Below are 18,586 nucleotides of genomic sequence, written 5' to 3' on the forward strand. Positions count from 1 at the left end.
TGTCCTCTTGTTTTCACGTTTTTGATATTATTTTTTTAATTGTTGTTTTTGGCTGAGTGGGGGACAGCAACCATGCTTATGTAACCCAACCATACCTACACGTCCTTCAGCCCCACCTACTGATTGAGGGCCACCACTTGCTTCTGCAGCAACTGGCCAATGATACATGACAGCCTGACTCACCCTTGAGTGCTCTTCACAAACAGCTAAAATTATCTGTGCACTCAGTCTCATTCTCTATCACACCCAGCAGGAGACAGGTGGTAGGTGTCTAAATGGTGCCAACGAGTGCATAGAGGAGCACAATACCCTGCTTATTCAGATATATCAAAACAAAACAAAGAAAACAAAAATCTTGGGTGAATCATTCAAACATACAATCACCAATTAAATATACAAAAACCAACGTCACAATGTCTCAGAGACAACAGACCATGCACAGTCCACACAAAGAAGCAAGATAAAGTAGTACAAACAAGGGACCAGGATACAGACCCAGAAAACACACCATTGGAACTCCCTGATAACGAATAAAAAAGAATTACATTTAGGTATGTTCAAAAGATTGAAAGACAGATCAAGGAAAACACTGAAAAATTGAAGAAAACAAAGACAAAAACAGAACAATTTCAGAACACAAGAACAAAATGGCAAAAAAAAAAAAAATTAGAAATAATGCAAAGTCAATCATGAGAGAACTGAAGGGCAGTGTTTGCACAGGGAGACAGTGCTGTGTGGGAAATGAATTTGTTCTGTAAACTTTCACCCAAATCACAATAAAAATTTTAAAAATAAATAAATAAACACAGATCTGTCCATTGTTGTTCCTAAATTTGTGCGTAAGGTAGAGACTAAGCCTTGGAAACCCTATAGGGATGCTATGAGTCGGAATCAGCTCTGGCAGTGAATTTGGTTTGGTGAGTTTGAACCACTTACTGTTCTCCCTGCAATTGTGCGCATTGCAACATCTTGTACGGATGTCTATAGTGTTTCCCTGTTTCATGAAATGATTTTATTCAATAATTTTTTTTTTAATTTCCAGCAGAGCATCAGTCTAGTGTTTTCAGTAAGATAATCACCATCTCTTAAAAGTCAAAGTTCTCTCCAGGGTCTTCCAAGACCCATTTTCTGCTTCTTCTCCAGCCTCTCACCCACCACTCCTCCCTTTTACTTTTAAACTCCAGCATTATTTCTCACAACAGCCACACTCTTTCACCACTGTTCCTCTGCTTATGGAAGTCTGGTGGTGTAGTGGATAAGGCACTTGGCTGCTAACCAGCAGGTCAGTGGTTCCAACCCACCAGCTGGTCTGCAGAAAGAAGTTGGGGTGCTCTACTTCCATAAAGAATTCCAGTCTCGGAAACTCAATGGGGGTTGCTATGAGCTGGAATTGACTTGATGGCAGTGGGTTTGGGTTTTTTTCCTTTTTTTTTTTTGGCTGCTGGGATGCTTTTCCTGACTTTGCTTATTTGACTCTTACCTTCTAAGACTCAGGGTAAATAATACCTCTTGCAGGGCACTTCCCTATATGATCTCCATGCTCCCTCTCTCTACTCCCAGAGCATTCCATGCACACCTTATCACTTACCATATTCACATTACATTGAAATGACCAGTTTCTGCAACTCATTTCCTGTTGAAGTTTATCTTGGTAACCTTAGTACTTTTCTCAATGTCTGGCAAATCACAGGTGCACAAATACTTATCTCACTGAAATCTGTCAGGAAAGTCTGACTTGCAAATGTGAATGTACAGTTCAATAAAGTCTTGCCTAACACACAGGAGAGCACAGGTCCACAATCCTTTAATTGCATTTCAAAACTCCCGAAGGGCTCAGACAGAAAGTTTTTCTCCTAAAACTCAGTTGGTGGCAAAACCTGACCTCACCTGTTTTTTGTGGTGTTTATCTAGTCCACATTAAGTATTACTGTTTTACTAAGGAATATAAAGGACTACGGGAGGACTGGAGAAGTAATGGTTAGTCCAAAAGGCCCCCTCAAGTGTTTTCTGACAACTGTGGTCCCAGTAGAAGTGCTTACCTCCTGAGCAGTGGCCCGGAGTGTGTCCATATGGCGGCCAGTGATGTAAACTGTCGCTCCTGCTTGGCAGAGCTGCAAGGCGATGCCACGGCCAATACCCCTAGAGGCACCAGTTACTACACACACTTGGCCCTTCATGGGAGTTGCCATGACTCACTATAAAGAAGGAAAAACTGTAGAAGCAAAGACTTGCTCTGAGAGAAGTGTACAAAATGTGTGTGGAGGCTGGGTACCCCAAATGGAATTGGGGCAGGAAGGGGTGCAATGACTGGGACACCATGAGGGGAAGGGTGATATTTCAGAGGGGACTACTGAGGGCAGGCCCCTGTGCAGAGTCTGTTGCCTCTTTTAGGAGGCCTCTGGTAGCAAGACACTTGACTGCTAAGCAGAAGTCTGGTGGTTCAAATCCACCAGCCACTCCTCGCATGGAAGGTTGGGCAATCTAGACTGTAGTGATACTGCCTCAGAAACCGAGGAGGGGTCGCTATGAGTCAGGTCCGACTCCACGGCACATAACAACAACAACAGGGAGTGACGAAGGTGGGGCTGTACAAGACATCTACTGGGACCCTCTGAACCAGGCTGGCTAGATGGAGGGTTCTGGCTTGGCGGCCCCTCAAAGTGCGTCCACACAGAGTCCTGGGCTGGTGGGCTGTCTGATGTGGCCCAGTCCCTTAGCCTGGAACGCAGCTTTCCGTTCCACGGAGAGCGTGAGGCCTGGGGACTCTCAGCCGAGTGGGTAGCTCGTGCCTCTTACCTGTCAGGTTTGCAGCCTCTGCGGTCCTCGAATCACCTAGCTCGACACACCTGCAGCTCCAGAGCTTTGATTCCAGGCAACGGTGCGCGGCGAATTGACTAGGATTAGGGCAAGGTACAGGGCTGGGGTGGACGTTGATCCGAGTTGAGTTGGAGACTTGGAGGCGGGGCTCAGGGACAAAGTCGCGCATTCTGGGCTAAGGGTGGCAGCGACATATGGACCGGGGAGATTTAGATCGGGGGCCGGCCGGGGGCAGGGTCTTGGACCCCTGCCGGCACAAGTAAATGGGGCGGGGTAATTTGGAGGACTCACCCACACCCTCCTAGCTGGAGGCCGTCGCGGAGCTATGACGCATTACACTGCGTCCTGAGTGCGCCACAGGTTCCAAACTCTGTCTAGGTGAGACCCCTGTAGCGAAGGCAGCCCTTGGAGGTGGGTCGGAGCGTTCATGGGGATGCGTCCGCGTTCCCGCCACGAGTCAAGGCGTCAGTTCACAGCTGGTAGCAAACGGGGGCGCGGGGCCAAGAGATCGGATCGCCCCCCGCCAGGCCACGAGGGACAACCCAGACCACCTCCGGAAAAGCGCTCGAAGCCGGCTCTTGATGGGCACTCTCACCTGAGCCCCGAAGCTCTGGGCTATTTCCGCCAGGCGCTCTCGGCTCTGAAAGAGGCTCCCGAGACCGGGGAAGAACGAGGTAGCTCGCAAGTTCGGGGTGGGTCCAAGAGACATTATTGCCCGGGCAAAATATCCCGGACAGGCAAGGAGGTCTGTGGGAATCCCCAGAGCGTGGGGACTTAATCTTTATCTCCCATCTCCTTCCTCGCCCCCCCCACCTCTTAGTTGAGTGATGAAATTGAACTTTATCCTTTTCTCAGCCTTCCTGAACTATTTCTTTCCAGAGCTAATGGTGCAGAATGTACTGAAGGAAGTGGAAGCTCAGGCCCTAGCCGTGGCCACCAACAGGAGTGGCAGTGAAATACTACAAGAACTGTTGGGGTTCAGTCCATTGAAACCTCTGTGTCGAGTATGGGCTGCTCTGCGTCCCAATTTGCGCTTTGTGGCCTGTCATCGGTGCGGGGTGCATGTGTTGCAAAGTGCTTTGCTGCAGCTGCCTCGATTGCTGGGGAGCCCTGCATTGGAGGAGGAGGAGGAAGAGGAGGAGGGTGAAAAGGATGATCCCTCGGAGACCCTGGAGGAGCTGGTCCTGGGACTAGCAGCTGAGGTGTGTGATGACTTTCTTTTCTACTGTGGAGACACACATGGCAGCTTCCTGGTGAGAACTCTGCTGCAGGTGTTAGGAGGCACTCTTCTGGAGTCTGAGAGAGCCAGGCCCCGTGGATCCCAATCAGCTGGTAAGTATCACTTCTGGTAAGGGCCAGAAGTGGACATAAGAGGAGAGCTTAGGAAGTTCAGAAGGAGAGAGTAAGCAGAAGAGTATGTCTTCATGGGAAAGCCTGACTTTAAAGAATTAGCAGAGAAGATAGGACAGGGCTTAGCAGGCCAAAGATTAATGTGTGCCCAGGCCCAGAGAAGTGATTCATAACAAACCCAAACCTACTGCCATCTAGGTGATTCCCAGTCATGGTGACCCTATAGGACAAAGTGGAACTGCCCCATAGGGTTTCCAAGGCTATAAATCTTCATGGAAACAGACTGCCCCATCTTTCTCCTACAGAGAGGCTGGTGGGTTTGAACCACTCATCTTTTGGTTAACAGCTGAATGTGTTAACCACTGCACCACCAGAGCACGTGTGTTGATATAGAGAAATTTAAGACTTTTTTTAAAAACCACAGTCCAACAGCAGCATACATACACATTGGATTCAAGTAAAAGTTCAGGAAACAATACCCTTACTACATGCGATCCACGCTGATATTTTCTTTCCTGTTTTTTTTTTTTTTTTAAATTCTAGGCTATTTTGTTAAAAATATGCTGGTTGAGATCCACTAAACTGATTTCATGTTACACTCATAGGCCATGACATACATTTTGTAAAACTCTAAGAAATTACATTTGGGAATTTAGGTGAGGCCTGATTTTGGAACATGTTGAATAATTGGTTGAGTTTGGATTATCTCTATGAACCATGAGGGAGCTGGTGGAAGTTTTTTAGAAAAGTCAAAACAGAAATGTAGTCTCAGTGCAGTTATCCAAATGAGAAGAGACAGTCAGGTGTACCACATCTGTTCTGTGACCCCCAGCAGAATCTTTGTTTATCAGTGGAATTCATCGCCCTCCTTGACAGCAGTTTGGGATCTCACTGCTGCATATGTTCTTGTTCTTCCTTCAGAGGTGCAAAGGGCTCCTGCTTGGGAATGTAAGCCAAGTGATTTTGAGGTCCCTGAAACCTTCTTGAATCGCCTTCAGGACTTGAGTGCCTTCTTTCTGAAGGACATTGCTGGTAAGGAGGAAAGTAGGTGAGGACTCTATAGTCTTATTTTTTCTAGACTTATCTTCAGACAAGGCCCTTAGTTAGATCGGCCTTACTTATCTTCTCAAACTTGATCTTGTTTGATATTGTGTAAGTCCTCTGTAATGGCCCTTTGTGTCTATAGCCCCTTGTACCTTGTTGCTTAAGGTTTGAGGTTGTATAGGTCATCTGTATTTTGAGAAGGCTGCTTTCATTATCCTTTCCCACAGTGTTTATCACTGAGAAAATTTCCAGTTTCTGCCTTCAAGTGGCCTTACAGATCTTACATCGCAAACTGCCCCAGTTTTGTGCCCATCTCTGCAGTGCTGTGATTGGCTACCTGAGTACTCGCAATTCCTCAGCAGATGGCAGGTATGGTCAGGACTTCAGAATCAAACAAAGTTGACAGGCTGTGTGAAATGAATGGGGTGATGTGATGCAGTTGCAATTGGGATGAAGGAGAGTTTGATATGTTTGATTGCTTTCTTGTCCCCAGCCCTCTACTGCTGTTTTTGCGGGATCAGACGAGCTCCAGACTCCTGGAGCAGGTGCTACTGGTGTTGGAGCCCCCGAGGCTCCAGAACCTCTTTGAGGATCATTTCAAGGGGCAGCTGCAAACCCTGGCTGCACATCCCATTGCCAACTACCCTTTGCAGCGCTTATTGGATGCTGTCACTACCCCTGAGCTGGTGAGTCAGGCACTGGGCTGGGTCTGTTTCTGTACTCTTATTTCTGCTAGTTCTTCTTCATGGAACTTTATTTTCCTGTGAGCCTGCCTCTTTACCTCTGACAGTATGCTGGCCGTTGCCCTTGAAGAGTTATTCCTGGGAATTTCCCATACTTTGGAGGAAGGTGCCTTCCTCCCAGAGAGGATTTGTTTTGACTTCTTTCAGGTGCCGGAAGGCACTACCAATAGGAAACTGGGTTAATCCAAGTTAAAGCCCACCTCTGGATACTTGGATTCAAACCCATATGAGCAATGGGGCTGCTGGCATAGTATCTCTTTTCCTTTGCTAGGTATGAGTTGGAATGGGAGGGCAGGTTTAATTGTGGTTCTCTCATACCTCAAGAGTGTGGCCATTGAAGTGTCCTCGCAATGTGAGTTGACACCTCTAAGATTGCCCACTTGTCCTGGGCTTTGTCCAGCCCAACCAAAGTCCTGATGTTGGCAAGTGCTTTGAGAGCAAAAGGCGCTTTAGTGCTCCTGTATTTCCCAGACCTCTCTGGATGCAGGCTTTATGCCAGAGTTGGCCTGGCATTTCCCAACTTGGTCTTCATTGCCTTCCCTCTCCACTGTAATACTGTTACTTTCACAAATAACAAAACAGAAACTTTTTAATAAATATCTTACATCTTGATCATGGTAGTGGTTTGTGGGTGTATAACTCTGTCAAAACTTGTCAAAATGTACACTTAAAATGGATCCATTCAAGTGTATACCGTGAATGAGTTGAGTTGTAATACTAAAGCTGTTTTTGGCTATAGGTAGTGTAGACAGAAATCAGAGCAGCAATTTGGAAATGGATAGTGATGATGGTTGCACAACACGATGACCAAGAAACAAAACAAAACAAAAAGAAGAGTGAAACTAAAATATAGATAAACAAAAAATTTAAAACTTAACAGCACCATAATCCTATCATAGTGGTTGCCTTTATAAGCATTATATAAAACACTGGATATTTTTGCTCATCTTTTATATACATGCATCTTTTTTACTAAGTTGAAACCATGTATATATGTTGTTTTGTAACCTGTTTTTCCATATATTAGTCTTTACCTTTCACAAGTTTTCATCTTGTGTAATGTCCAGTCCATATTCAAATTTCCTCATTGTCCCAGAAATGTCCTCTGTAACTGGTTTGACCAAATTAGGGCCTTGCATTGTGTGATTGTTAGGATGCCCTTTAAGTCTCTTCAAACCTAGCACATTCTTTTCTTTCTTTCTTTCTTTTTTAAAAAGATATCGAAGAGACTGTGTTAGCTGCCTGCTCTTCATTGGTTTTTTGTTATACTTAGTATTTTTTAAAAAATTTTATTGTAATTTCGGTAAAAGTTTACGAGCAAATTCATTTTCCATATGGCAGTTCATAATGCTTTCTATATTTTATCGAGCATTTTTAGTTTTTAGCAGGGAGATTTCTCTGAATACCTTACCCTACTATTACCAGAATGCCAAAGATTCTTTGTGCCATGTCTCTCCTCAGCTGTCCCCTATAGTTGAGGAGCTGAGCCCTGCCCTGGAAGCTGTGCTGGCTCAGGGCCATCCAGGAGTAGTCATTGCCCTGGTGGGGGCCTGCCGCAGAGTTGGGGCCCACCAAGCCCAGGTCCTACAATTGTTGTTAAAGGTGAGTGTCACCTACAATCCAGTTATGGCCTTGGTCGAAATTCAATCTACTTGGACTTATCTAATCATTTATTGTTCCAGTGCATTTAAGAGCTTTGATCTCTAGGGGTTTTACAGATAGAGGGAAAAAATGAGACCAGAATTCATCTCAGCCCTGGAATGAAAAGTGTCTCCCAAAACTAAAAGAGAAGTTTATTTAAGGAATAATTATTGAACCTCTGCTATATGTATAGAAGCTGGGGATATAGCAAGGCAGATGAGATCCTGCTCTCATGGAGCTTACGTTCTTGTGGAGTTAGGCCTCTCACTTCTTTTGAATGTTTCCCCTGTCTGCAGAGTCAGGGTTAGGGAAGGGTAGTTCTCAGACTCATGTTTTGCCTTCTTGTCTAGGCATTCCACTGTGCAGAGCCCTCCTCCCGGCAAGTGGCCTGTGTGCCTCTGTTTGCCACTTTGACGGCTTATGAGGTGTACTATGGCCTAGTGGAGGAGGAGGAGGCAGTGCCTGCAGAGCACCAGGTGAGGTGGGGAGAGGCCAAGCCACTGACTCATGAGGGATCAGGGCTCTCCAATCAGGCCTCCCAGGTCTTGGAGAGCCCTTCACTCCTGAGGTAAGGGTGGTGAGATCTCTGACTTCATCCAGGTGGAGGTGGCAATGTCCTAGGCATAGGCTCATATCTCTGGTTTGGTGGCTGTCTCCTAATTTCCTGTCCTTGTTCTGCCAGGTGGAAATGGCTGCAGCTAGGCCTCTGGGGGAAGTGACAGTCCTTGGGTCTCTACTGCTCCAGCATTTGATGCACTTCTCTACCCCTGGTCCTGTGCTTCGAAGTATAGGTGCCTTGACGGGGCCACAGCTCCTAGCTCTGGCCCAGAGTCCTTCTGGCTCCCACGTGCTTGATGCTGTTCTGACCAGCCCCTCCGTGACCCACAAGCGACGTCGCCATTTGCTGCAGACCCTAAAGGTTAGACTTCTAGCTGTGTCTCATCTTCCCTGTCTTCATTCATTCAGAGACTGTGAGCTTCCCCTGGGGTGATGCCTTCAGAGTCAGAGAATATGTAGTTTCTAGACTGTTTTGATGTAGGCTTTACAGTCTTTTGAAACTTCCGTCCTCTTCCTTCACCTTGCAGCACCACTTTCTTGGTGCCTAGAGGGACCTACCTCTTGCTTTTATCAATATAGGGACAATATGTGGCCCTGGCCTGTAGTTGCCATGGCAGCCGTGTGCTCGATGCCATCTGGAGTGGAGCAGCACTGGGGGCCCGGAAGGAAATTGCTGCTGAGCTGGGTGAGTACTAGAGCCTCTTTGATTTTTCTGTACTTTTCCAGATAGCTGGGTGGTTGCAGTATATTTAAATTCAGCAGAGACTTAAGGTCCAAAGGGTAGTCTAGGCAAGGAGTTCTTAGCAGTCTGATCTCTCCTTCCCCTCTGCTGTTATGCAGCCCTGTGCTCCCACATCTGTCCTTTGAAGAGAGAAGTGTTAAGTCTATTCTAGAGGCAGGCCCAGAATCAGAAAATGAAGAGACCTTCAGTACACATAGAATCTGTCCTCAAGCATGAGTGGGTGACTGCATGATGATACTGAACATGGAGTGGTTCGCTTTGCAGGGGAGCGGAACCAAGAGCTGATGAGAGACCCTTTTGGCCACCATGTGGCTCGAAATATAGCCTTAACTACCTTCCTGAAGCGACGAGAGGCTTGGGAACAGCAGCAGGGGGCAGTGGCCAAGAGGAGGCGGATCCTGACCTCGATACTTGAAGACTGAAGCCTTTGGATCTAGGATTGAGTGTTGATGGGCGAGGGGGGAAGGAGTATCTATTCCATCTCTTTCCTGGTTTGAATTAGACTCAAAAGCTTATTGGTAAATATTTTTATATTTTTATTAGAAATTTTGTTTTTTTTCCATGGAGGGGGAAGAGTACAAAGAAATCAAGATCTCAAGGTAAAGTCAGAGAGGGCTCTCTTCAGTGTGCTGGCAGCTTATGGACGGGATGGGAAGAGTTGGGAAGGAATCTAGATGTAGCAGCAGTCACAGTGGGATCAAGGTATCTGAGGGCAGGCCTATGACCTTTAATGGTAAGTGGGAGGCTAGAAATATGGCCGGATGGGGCAGCATTCTTCAGAAGAGGGTGTAGGCTAGGGGGTGTAAGACTGTGCTGATGGATTCTGCCACGATGGGATCAGAAGACAGCAGGGAAATTGGGTAAATTCTCTAACCTGCACAGTCTTCCCCAGTTCAAAAACCTGATGCTGTCACAGTTCTAACAGTGTATCTCTTGGAACAAGCTTGGGGGCAGAAGCTCAGAGACCCTCCTCAGTAGGCATGGAGGCGGCCCTGCCGCTGCCACTGCTCAGCCCCCTCCACTATGTGGCGCAGAGTGGAGGAAACGCCCAGCAACATGTGGCCCACACCCTGGAGCAGAGTGGCAATCCAACGTAGGAGCTCCCTGGAGGGTAGAGATGAGGGAAAGTCAGATGGGTAAGGGAATGCTGGGGGAGGCTACAGAGCCAGAGGGTAGGGGCCTTCTACAAGGGAGAGCTCACTGAGGGTGAGTGCAGGAGAAGGAATTATGGGGACCGCCCAGCCATAGGGAAGAGGGAAGTATCACATACTGATCTCTGACCTGAGTACTTTCTTTGGGCCAAGTCCTTGAAAGTCACAACTCATAGAATACAGCCCATAGAACGTGGCTTTGATGTTCAGGCTGCCAAAGAGGTCTCGGGGGTTTTGCTTGTACACGTCGAAAGTGATGCGAGCAATGTCCTTGCTATGCTTGGGCTTCTCTCGGCCCAGGCCATATGACAGCATCCCGCTCTGTTTGGTACCAAAGTCAATGCAATGGGCCTTTTCACCCTGATACCCACCACTGATCTCCATCAGCACTGAGTCAGACCCACCCTTGACTCCACAGCTCTCCAGCACCTCTTTCACCAAGATCAGAATTAGGCTAGAGAAGAAGATGGGGAGAGCTATAAAGGACGGGTAGCCAATAACAGCCTCATGATGGGCCTCTTACCCTGATGGGGCTCCAGCTCTGCCCTGACTCAAGCACCATCAGGCATGTGTCATCCTCCAACAGCTGGAAGAAGTCTTCACTCTCCACAGTGGTGCCATCCTCCTCCAGCACTAGTGTTAGCACTCCACTCAGTAGTAGGGCCTCCAGTGCCTTGCAGTGGCAGGAAACAGGAGGGAAGGGGTGGAATTTATCCCAGGCCCCTCCCTGCTCTAGCTACCCAACATCTATCTGTTGGCCTAGATACTGTTGATGTCCCAACTCATTTCCCAGACCTCCCTTTGCCATCCTTTCTAATGGCTCCAGCTCCCAGTCTTTAGTTTTTTAGGGGAAGGAGGTCTGGTGGCATAGTGGTAAAAGCATTTAGCTGCTAACCAAAAGGTCAGTGGTTCGGACGCACCAGGTGCTCTGTGGGAGAAGGATGACACAGTTTACTTCTGTAAAGATTTACAGTCTTGGAAACCCTACGGGGCAGTTCTACTCTGTCCTATAGGGTCACTGTGACTCAAATCAATTCAACTGCAGTGAGTTTTCTCATTTTTCTATTTGCTCATGCTTTGCCACTACCATGTCATTGTCATCTCCTACTTCTCTCCCAGACACACTTCTGTTATTGTTAGGTACTGTCAGTCAGCTCCAACTCATAGCGACCCTATATATGATAGAACAAAACACTGCCTGGTCATACGCCATTCTGACAGTTACACTTCTACTGGTTTGGAGTTGAAAACCTAGCCAAGTTCTTTTGAAATCCATTCTGTTTTATCTACACAATTAACCTTATTCTCTCCTACCCTCACTGAGTCCTCCTGAACCATTTCAGTAATCATGATATTTATCCTTTTTTTTGAGTCCTCACTATGTGCCAGGTATCTTTGTAGCACTTTATATACATTATCTTTTTTGATTTCTCTCAACTACCCTAAGGGGTGGTGGTGGTGGTGTATTAGTCCCCTTTTATAGATGAAGAAACATCTGTAGATGATAGGTTGGATAATTTCCCAAGATTTGTTATCTAGGAAGTGGCAGAATCAGGATTTGATCTTGATCTGTCATATAAATCGCTATTCCATACTGCCTTGAATTCCATTCCATCCCTCTAACCCCATATCTACTGCTCCCCCCACCCCAAACAAATTGACCCAAATGCTCACACTCCTTTTAGCCCTCAGGGTCAGCCCTTTCTGCTCCATCATCTCATGTTCTCATTATTTTCTAGCCCCATGGCTGCCCCTGCAACAGGAACCCAGGGACTTGGCCCACTCACCTTGTCTAGCAGTTCCTGGCGGGTGGCAGCTGTTAGACCTTTCCGGGTGGTCCGCTTGTGATCACAGACACGGAAAGGTCTCTGAGGTGGAGCCGAGTTCCAGACTCTACGACCAACCTCAGAGCTCACGTTGGACACTGACCTGGTAGTTGAGAAGAAGGGTGAAGAAGGAGCAAGGAAGGGTTTGCCGAGTGGGCTGGGGGTGGGGTGTGGTAGCCAGAGAGGGAGGGAGGGATCTAGATCTTGCAGATTAGAGAAGGGAGACCACAAGGGAGTGGTAGGGGCAGTAGTTGTTCAGGAGCTAGTGTGGCCCACCAGGGAATTGTGGGGGTCAGGAGGAGAGGAAGAGGTTCTGGTAAGGGTCCAGGGCTGAATGGGGTTTTGTTGCCCTCGCCACATCCCCAGAGTTAGAGGGTGGAGAGGAGAGTTAGATATCACCTGAACAGGTTGCTGGGGTTCAGGGCAGAGAGGTACTCCATGGTGGAAGGAAGGGATAGGGAAGGTCGCCTCTCCCCAGTGAGTTCTGGGCTGAGTGGTTCTCCGCTGTGCCGGGGCTGAAGTGTTGGTGTTCTCTGTTACAAAGCTGGGATCTCAGCCCCAGTCAAGTGGGGAATGAGTCAATCCCGGACTCTGACTCCCCTGCCTGGCCTGTAAGAAGGACAAAGTCCAGGGAAAGGGAATGGGGGAGGGGCTAGTTGGGGTAGGGAATTAAAGATTGAAGCCCTGAATTGCCCAGAAAAGGCCATGGAAGCTTGTGTGTATCTCTGGTGTGGGCATGTATTTTGAGAGTAAACGGGACCTATTTAAGAGAATGGCATGTAATCTCTGGTGTTTTTATTTATTTGGAGGGACATTTCTAGGGACAGTTTCTGGCTCCTGTCCTCAGAGAAGCTGCCACCTACTGGAAAAAACCATGAGCTGCAGGTTTATGGAAAGGGAGGCAGGGGCTGAGAGTGGAGAAATGGGATGGGAGCATGGGTAGGGCTTGGAGAAAATGAGAGTGTGCTTGGGTGGAGTGTGAGGAGAGGATGGCTTTCCTCTATCCACTGAAGTCAAGGTGTTTCTTTGAAGCCTAGTCATCAGGATTCTGTGTGGGATCCTGACCTTCCTGCTTTCTTCCTCCTCCCTTGGTCCAGGGGAGGTGGCTCAACTTCTCCGACTTCATTCACCAGAACAGCCTGCTTCAGCCACACTAGTTACCTTCTCTCACCTTTCTCCTTTTGCCACTTACTTACTTAATGTACATGAAGGAGATGTGAATTTTGTGTGTGGGGTCTTCTTTGATGGAATCAGGACTGCAGCTTTTGTTGCTCTGCGTCCCATCTGTGATTTCAGCTGTAGCTATCATGGACAGCTGCATGGAAGCCCAGACTTTCACTGACAGTGAACCCCTCAGATGAGTCCTAGTCTCTCTATTTTCCTGCCTAGGGGCCTTGTCTGAAGCCAAGGCAGCTCACTCAGCCTCTGACAAGCTGAAAGTGTGTATGAGGCTAACCCTCAAACTGGGAGCTGGGGGTAAATGTCCCAGTCTTTTCTGGTATTCTGTATGCTTCTTGGAGATTCCTGATGCCTCTTCTTTATCTTACCTGCTCCCTGAGATGGTGTCCCTAATACATGCCTTAAACTCACACTCTGCTTGGACTGTGCTTCTTGTATCATGGCTTCCAAGGAAACCCCCATACAGGCTATTGGCTGGGCAGAGTCCCTTCTTTCTCCCTTCACCTCCACCACTTTCTCAGTTCCCTCTGAAATCTCTTCATTTCCAAGCACTGCTTTCCTCTCCACCAGAGAGGGCTTCTTACCACTACTCTCTTTCCTCTACACCTGCCTGATCCTTGGTGTACCCAGGCAGGGTGGTCTCTTCACAGTCGTGTGCTGTGACTCCCCAACAAGTTATAAGCTCCTTACACCTCTCTGCATCCCCCCCACTCCCTAAGATGAAGGCTGGGAGAATTGGACTAGAGCTAGGGAAGGAATTTGAGCAGAAGCAGGACCTAGGATCAGGATTCAGCAGGGTGTCAGCATTCACCTCCAAGAACAGGGAGGGAGCTTTATCTTACACTCCTTTAACTGATCCTGTTTCCTGGGGGAGGCAGGCTCTCACAGGCCTAGACCTGTTAGTGATGGGAAGGAGTCAGGTGAGGGAGGGGCCCCAGAAAGTGCCCCAGATGATCAGCCCTACTAGTCCCTCCCCATTCTCACCTCACCCTCTGCAAATGTGACAGGCACGGGACGGTCGGCACCTTGCCCTCCGCTGCTTTGCCTTTCAGGTTCCCTCGTCCCCTTTCGGCTCCCAACCCTGCCTACTCTGAGCTGGGTAAGTGGATCTGCCCTTGCACCTTTACCACCACCACCTGGACAAAGGAGGGGCCATTCCTACTGGGGTGGAGGTAGTGATAACCTGGGAGTCAAGCCTGTGAGTCTAGATGCCACTGGGCTCTGGGAGGAAACCAGGAGTCAGGAGATCAGTTGTCTGCAAGCAGGGGATCTGGCTTCCAAGAAGAAATACGTCTTAAGTGGACCTGGGTCTTCAAGGGAGTCAAAGCCCCAAGACAGAAGAAAGGCGGACAGCAGGGGGCTTTGTGAGAAAGCAAAGTCCCATCTCCCCTGACACTAGGGGTAACCCAAGCTTTTGCCCCACCCATGAATGCCTTCCATGGCCCTTTCCAGCCCCCACAGCGCACGAGAATGCCCTGCTACACTTTCCCGGGGAATCAGACTTTGCTGAGCTCCAAGACATCGAGAGCCACAGGTACCGCCTTCTTGCTGCTGGCGGCGCTATTGGGGCTGCCCGGCAACGGCTTTGTAGTGTGGAGCTTGGCGGGCTGGCGGCCCGCAGGGGGGCGACCATTGGCGGCCACACTTGTGCTGCACCTGGCAATGGCTGACGGCTCGGCACTACTACTCACGCCGTTCTTTGTGGCCTTCCTGACCGGGCAGGTCTGGCCGCTGGGCCCCGCAGGCTGCAAAGCCGTGTACTACGTATGTTCGCTCAGCATGTACGCCAGCGTCCTGCTCACCAGCCTGCTCAGCCTGCAGCGTTGCCTCGCCGTCACTCGTCCCTTCCTGGCGCCCCGGTTGCGCAACCCAGCCCTGGTCCGCCGCTTGCTACTTGCGGTCTGGTCAACTGCCCTGCTGCTCTCCATACCGGCCGCCATCTACCGCCGCCTCTGGCCAGACGACCTGTGTCAGTTGTGCCACCCGACGTCGAATCACGCCGCTGTACATCTTGGCCTGGAGACCCTGACCGCCTTCGTGCTTCCCTTCGGTCTAGTGCTCGGCTGCTACGGAGTGACGCTGGCGCAGCTGCGAGGCGCCCGCTGGGGCGCCAGGCGGCACCGGACGAGAGTGGGCCGGCTGGTGAGCGCCATCGTGCTCGCCTTCGGCTTGCTCTGGGCCCCCTACCACGCAGTCAACCTTCTGCAGGTGGTTGCTGCGCTAGCTCCGCAGGAAGGGACCTTGGCGAGGCTCGGCGGGGCGGGCCAGGCTGCGAGGGCCGGAACTACAGCCTTGGCCTTCTTCAGCTCCAGCGTCAACCCGGTGCTCTACTTGTTCACTGCTGGGGACCTGTTGCCCCGGGCAGGTCCCCGTTTCCTCACGCGGCTTTTCGAGGGCTCTGGAGAGGCATTTGGGGGTGGCCGCTCTAGGGAAGGGACCATAGAGCTCCGAGCTACCCCTAGGATAAAAGTGGTGGGGCAGGGCGGGAGCAATGGGGACCCCAGAGGCCGGGTGGAGAGGGAATGGGACCTTTGACACCAAACCCAATGTCTGGGCCTGCCCTTTCCTAACCCCTTCCATTACCCTTCAGAATTCAGAGAAATGCTCAGAAGCGTTTGGGGAGACTCTTCTCTGACCACAATTTGGCTGGGCAGAATTATTATACACCTGGGGCAGGTGCAACTTCCTGCAAACTGAGAGATTGTGAAGGTAGTGATGATCCGTGTTAATAAGTATTGTGGGGTTGCAGGTTGGCATGTGCCCATGTGCCAGTACTGCTCACTTACGCCAATAACTGTGATTGTGAAATACACTAGACATCCATTAGACCATGATTTAAGCTTGTGCCCCACCCCCTGGTGGTTCCAGTTCTGTGCACTGTCAGCCTTCAGTGGCATCTTGACTTGTCCTTCCCAGCCCAGGTTTCCTGATACTTTAACTTGGAGATGTAGAGAGGGGCTCTTTTCAGGGCACGTCCATGTGTGCACACATGTGTCACTAAGGTGACCAACCTGTCCATGTTTGCCCAGGACTTCCCAGTTTTAGCACTGAAAGACCTGCTTCTCAGTCACTCCCTTGATCTCTGGCAAAATGGGATGGTTGGTCAACTTAGTGGTCATCCTGTGCTTGCTTTAGTGTCAGGCACAGGTTAAGAGACAACAAAGGAAATCTGGCCCCAGGGTCACTCCAGGGCCACTGCAGCACACAATTGGGGTTGGGAGGGAGTTCTGAGCTTGAGCGCAGGGAGTGTGCATAGAGCATCTAGTCCTAGGTAGGGGGAGAAAGGCCAATGAAGAAGATGGCTGTGGGGAACAGCTTGAGAAGGGAGGCAGACAAGCTACTTTCTACCTGAAGGGGCAAAACTTCTGTCCCCAAAGACAGACTGCAGGGGCTTCCTCCTGTCCTCATGAGCTGAGGGCAGAGGTTCCCCAACTTCCTCTGTCACATATCCCATCTCACACACCCTGTGTGGTCAGAAAGCCCTTCCTCAATGCTGACCTCAGTTCTTGCTGTGGTTTCAGCCCACTGCTTTTCATCATATCCTCTGCCTGACAGCTACTGTGTCAGTTCTGCTCTGGGTTTTCTCAAAGCAGAGCAAGTAGGAGCCTTGGAAAGCATAGGGAACCTTAGTGACTACCATTACCCCCTGCATCTTTCCTGAAAAGTGACAGGAAGGAAAAGTGTTGAAGTGGAGCAGGGAGGCGCACAGTCAGATTGGAGGAGAGACTTTCTCCTTCTTAACTTCTATGGGAGTGTGCCCTCCTACGAAGGGGAAAGTGGCCCTTTGGGAGTGGTTTGTCTTTTCCCATTCCTAGTTAGCCCTCTTTACAGGGTGGGCATGAGCGTCACTGTCCCTGCTCCTTCACCTGCCTCCCATGCTCACTCTGTCCTTGCTCATCCTCTTCTTTCTCTGTGTGATGAAGGTGGAAGTGGACAATAGGCTGTGGGAAGGTAGACAGAGATGGTGCCACACCTCCTTGCCTTCTAGCCTAGTGCCCAGATCTTAAATCCCACCTTGGCAGGGCAACCACACAAGCAAGCACAAGACAAGTGCTTGGGCAAGGGGAAGAAACTGGCATTCTGTCTGATGACCTCTGGCCTCTGGCTTCTACTAAAGAAAACAGAGAATTTCTTGACCTAGATAGAATGTGTAACCAATCCCCTGAAGTGAGGGGAGGGATGGGGTTGCTGGAAGAGGGCTCAGGGTTTCCCCCTCTGCTCATGGCTTGAACTGAAGCCAAAGATAGGGTGCTGCCCCCTTTGGCATTTACCGGCATGCTTTAAATCATGATGTTACCTAACCCAAACCTAAAGCCTAGCCACATCTCCAACCTACACTTCCTATTAATCTAAAAATCTACATTGTTCACAAAAAAATAAAACTACCCAGAATTCTGGCCTCTCAATCTGAGTTTGTTCCCCTCTCTTGCTTCCTTCTCTCGTCCTATATGACACAAGTTGTTAGTCTGTTCAATTCTCCAGTCCAGACCTGCATATTGGGGCCACACCTCAGCCTACTCACTTCCCCCACCCCCTTTCCTCTGATTGCCCCTTCCTTGGCTCTTCTCTTCTGGCTCCACCCCTAAAGATTCCACCTCTCCATTTGGCTCTAGTGGAACACAAAGACTATTTTTTTTTTTCACTAGTGAAGGGAGGGGTAGGGGTTTCAGCCCCACCCTCAGGAAGATGTGTCTTACCCCCACCTCCCTGCTCCAAAGTACTTCCTCTCTGGCTGATTTAGCTGACAGCACCCAGACCTGGGGCTAGGCCCCTGGCACTGGGACAGACCTAAGGATAGGCCACACCACCCTGTCCTGACCCTGGGATTAGTACCAGCTTCCAACCAGCATTTGGCAAAGCCTGTAAGTATCCTGGGAGTGGTAGGGGTGGTGATGGGATACGACTGTGAGAGAAGATGCAAGGGGAACCTGCCCAGTGATAAAGGGAGTTGAGAAGATTTGTTCTCACTGCCTGTCCATTAACTCCAACCTGTCTCTGGTGGACAATGGGCATCTTGGGAGAATGGGTGGGTGACTGGAGGAAGTCAGTGGGACTGAGGGAGCTAAGGGCCTAGCAGGGGACAGAGCCGCTAGCCTTTTGAGGGATGCTGCAATGGTAAGGAAAGCCACCCAGTTTGTTTTTGGGTTTCAGGAGCTCTGGTAGTGTAGTGGCTAAGGCACTTGACTGCTAACCAGGAGGCTGGCGGTTCAAACCCAACAGCCACTCCTCAGAAGGAAGATGAGGCAATCTATTTCCGTAGTGATACTGCCTAGGAAACCCAAGGAGGGGTTGCTATGAGTGGGGTCTGACTCGATGGCACATAACAACAACAACAACAGAAGGAGGCTGAAAGGGTCTGGAAATGCTGCTGCTGCTGCTGTATATTTTGCAAGTGGGTCTGTGGGCAGGAAGGGGCCCCATGGCCTGGTTAGGAAACCATTCTTTCTCTCTCCCAAGCCAGATCTCCAAAGTCAATTGGCAGCGAAGGGAACAGTGTCTCGCTGAGGTGCCTCTGAGGCTGCTGACCTTGGAGAC

At 49.5% G+C, this 18,586-nt stretch overlaps 4 protein-coding genes across 4 annotated transcripts in view; 2 read left to right on the plus strand and 2 right to left on the minus strand.

Annotated features, from left to right (window-relative positions):
• Positions 1 to 2,189, minus strand: part of DHRS1 (dehydrogenase/reductase 1) — a 13,510-nt gene extending 11,321 nt beyond the window's left edge. The window contains exon 1 of the mRNA XM_007949230.2: positions 2,040 to 2,189. Coding sequence (XP_007947421.1) covers positions 2,040 to 2,189 — 150 coding nt within the window. The remainder of the gene's footprint in view (positions 1 to 2,039) is intronic.
• A 1,055-nt stretch (positions 2,190 to 3,244) lies between these two features.
• Positions 3,245 to 9,317, plus strand: NOP9 (NOP9 nucleolar protein). Its single transcript, XM_007949231.2, has 10 exons — positions 3,245 to 3,491; positions 3,697 to 4,149; positions 5,089 to 5,199; positions 5,439 to 5,580; positions 5,705 to 5,897; positions 7,416 to 7,556; positions 7,946 to 8,071; positions 8,278 to 8,514; positions 8,733 to 8,838; positions 9,160 to 9,317. Exons 1-10 carry the CDS (start codon positions 3,245 to 3,247, stop codon positions 9,315 to 9,317), a joined length of 1,914 nt encoding a protein of 637 aa, XP_007947422.1.
• A 549-nt stretch (positions 9,318 to 9,866) lies between these two features.
• Positions 9,867 to 12,312, minus strand: CIDEB (cell death inducing DFFA like effector b). Its single transcript, XM_007949232.1, has 5 exons — positions 12,272 to 12,312; positions 11,834 to 11,975; positions 10,570 to 10,719; positions 10,177 to 10,367; positions 9,867 to 9,999 (listed from the first exon to the last, which is right to left on the minus strand). Exons 1-5 carry the CDS (start codon positions 12,310 to 12,312, stop codon positions 9,867 to 9,869), a joined length of 657 nt encoding a protein of 218 aa, XP_007947423.1.
• A 2,164-nt stretch (positions 12,313 to 14,476) lies between these two features.
• LTB4R2 (leukotriene B4 receptor 2) lies at positions 14,477 to 15,586 on the plus strand. The gene has a single exon (XM_007949254.2). It carries the CDS (start codon positions 14,477 to 14,479, stop codon positions 15,584 to 15,586), a length of 1,110 nt encoding a protein of 369 aa, XP_007947445.2.
• The last annotated feature ends 3,000 nt before the right edge of the window (positions 15,587 to 18,586 follow it).

The sequence above is a fragment of the Orycteropus afer genome, unplaced genomic scaffold (assembly GCF_000298275.1).
Source record: "Orycteropus afer afer isolate SDZICR_OR568_19922 unplaced genomic scaffold, OryAfe1.0 scaffold00243, whole genome shotgun sequence".
In the NCBI taxonomy this organism is placed as follows: domain Eukaryota; kingdom Metazoa; phylum Chordata; class Mammalia; order Tubulidentata; family Orycteropodidae; genus Orycteropus; species Orycteropus afer.

What these genes read in the sequence shown, in the direction of transcription:
- NOP9 (XM_007949231.2), top strand. Translation starts at nt 3,245, where the DNA reads ATGGGGATGCGTCCGCGTTCCCGCCACGAGTCAAGGCGTCAGTTCACA. An exon ending in AATTCCTCAGCAGATGGCAG is followed by an intron (nt 5,581 to 5,704) that starts GTATGGTCAGGA and finishes TCTTGTCCCCAG; the next exon opens with CCCTCTACTGCTGTTTTTGC. An exon ending in CTGTCACTACCCCTGAGCTG is followed by an intron (nt 5,898 to 7,415) that starts GTGAGTCAGGCA and finishes GTCTCTCCTCAG; the next exon opens with CTGTCCCCTATAGTTGAGGA.
- CIDEB (XM_007949232.1), bottom strand. Translation starts at nt 12,312, where the DNA reads ATGGAGTACCTCTCTGCCCTGAACCCCAGCAACCTGTTCAG. An exon ending in AACCCCAGCAACCTGTTCAG is followed by an intron (nt 11,976 to 12,271) that starts GTGATATCTAAC and finishes CTCAACTACCAG; the next exon opens with GTCAGTGTCCAACGTGAGCT. An exon ending in AGAGCTGGAGCCCCATCAGG is followed by an intron (nt 10,368 to 10,569) that starts GTAAGAGGCCCA and finishes GGTACCAAACAG; the next exon opens with AGCGGGATGCTGTCATATGG.
- LTB4R2 (XM_007949254.2), top strand. Translation starts at nt 14,477, where the DNA reads ATGAATGCCTTCCATGGCCCTTTCCAGCCCCCACAGCGCACGAGAATG.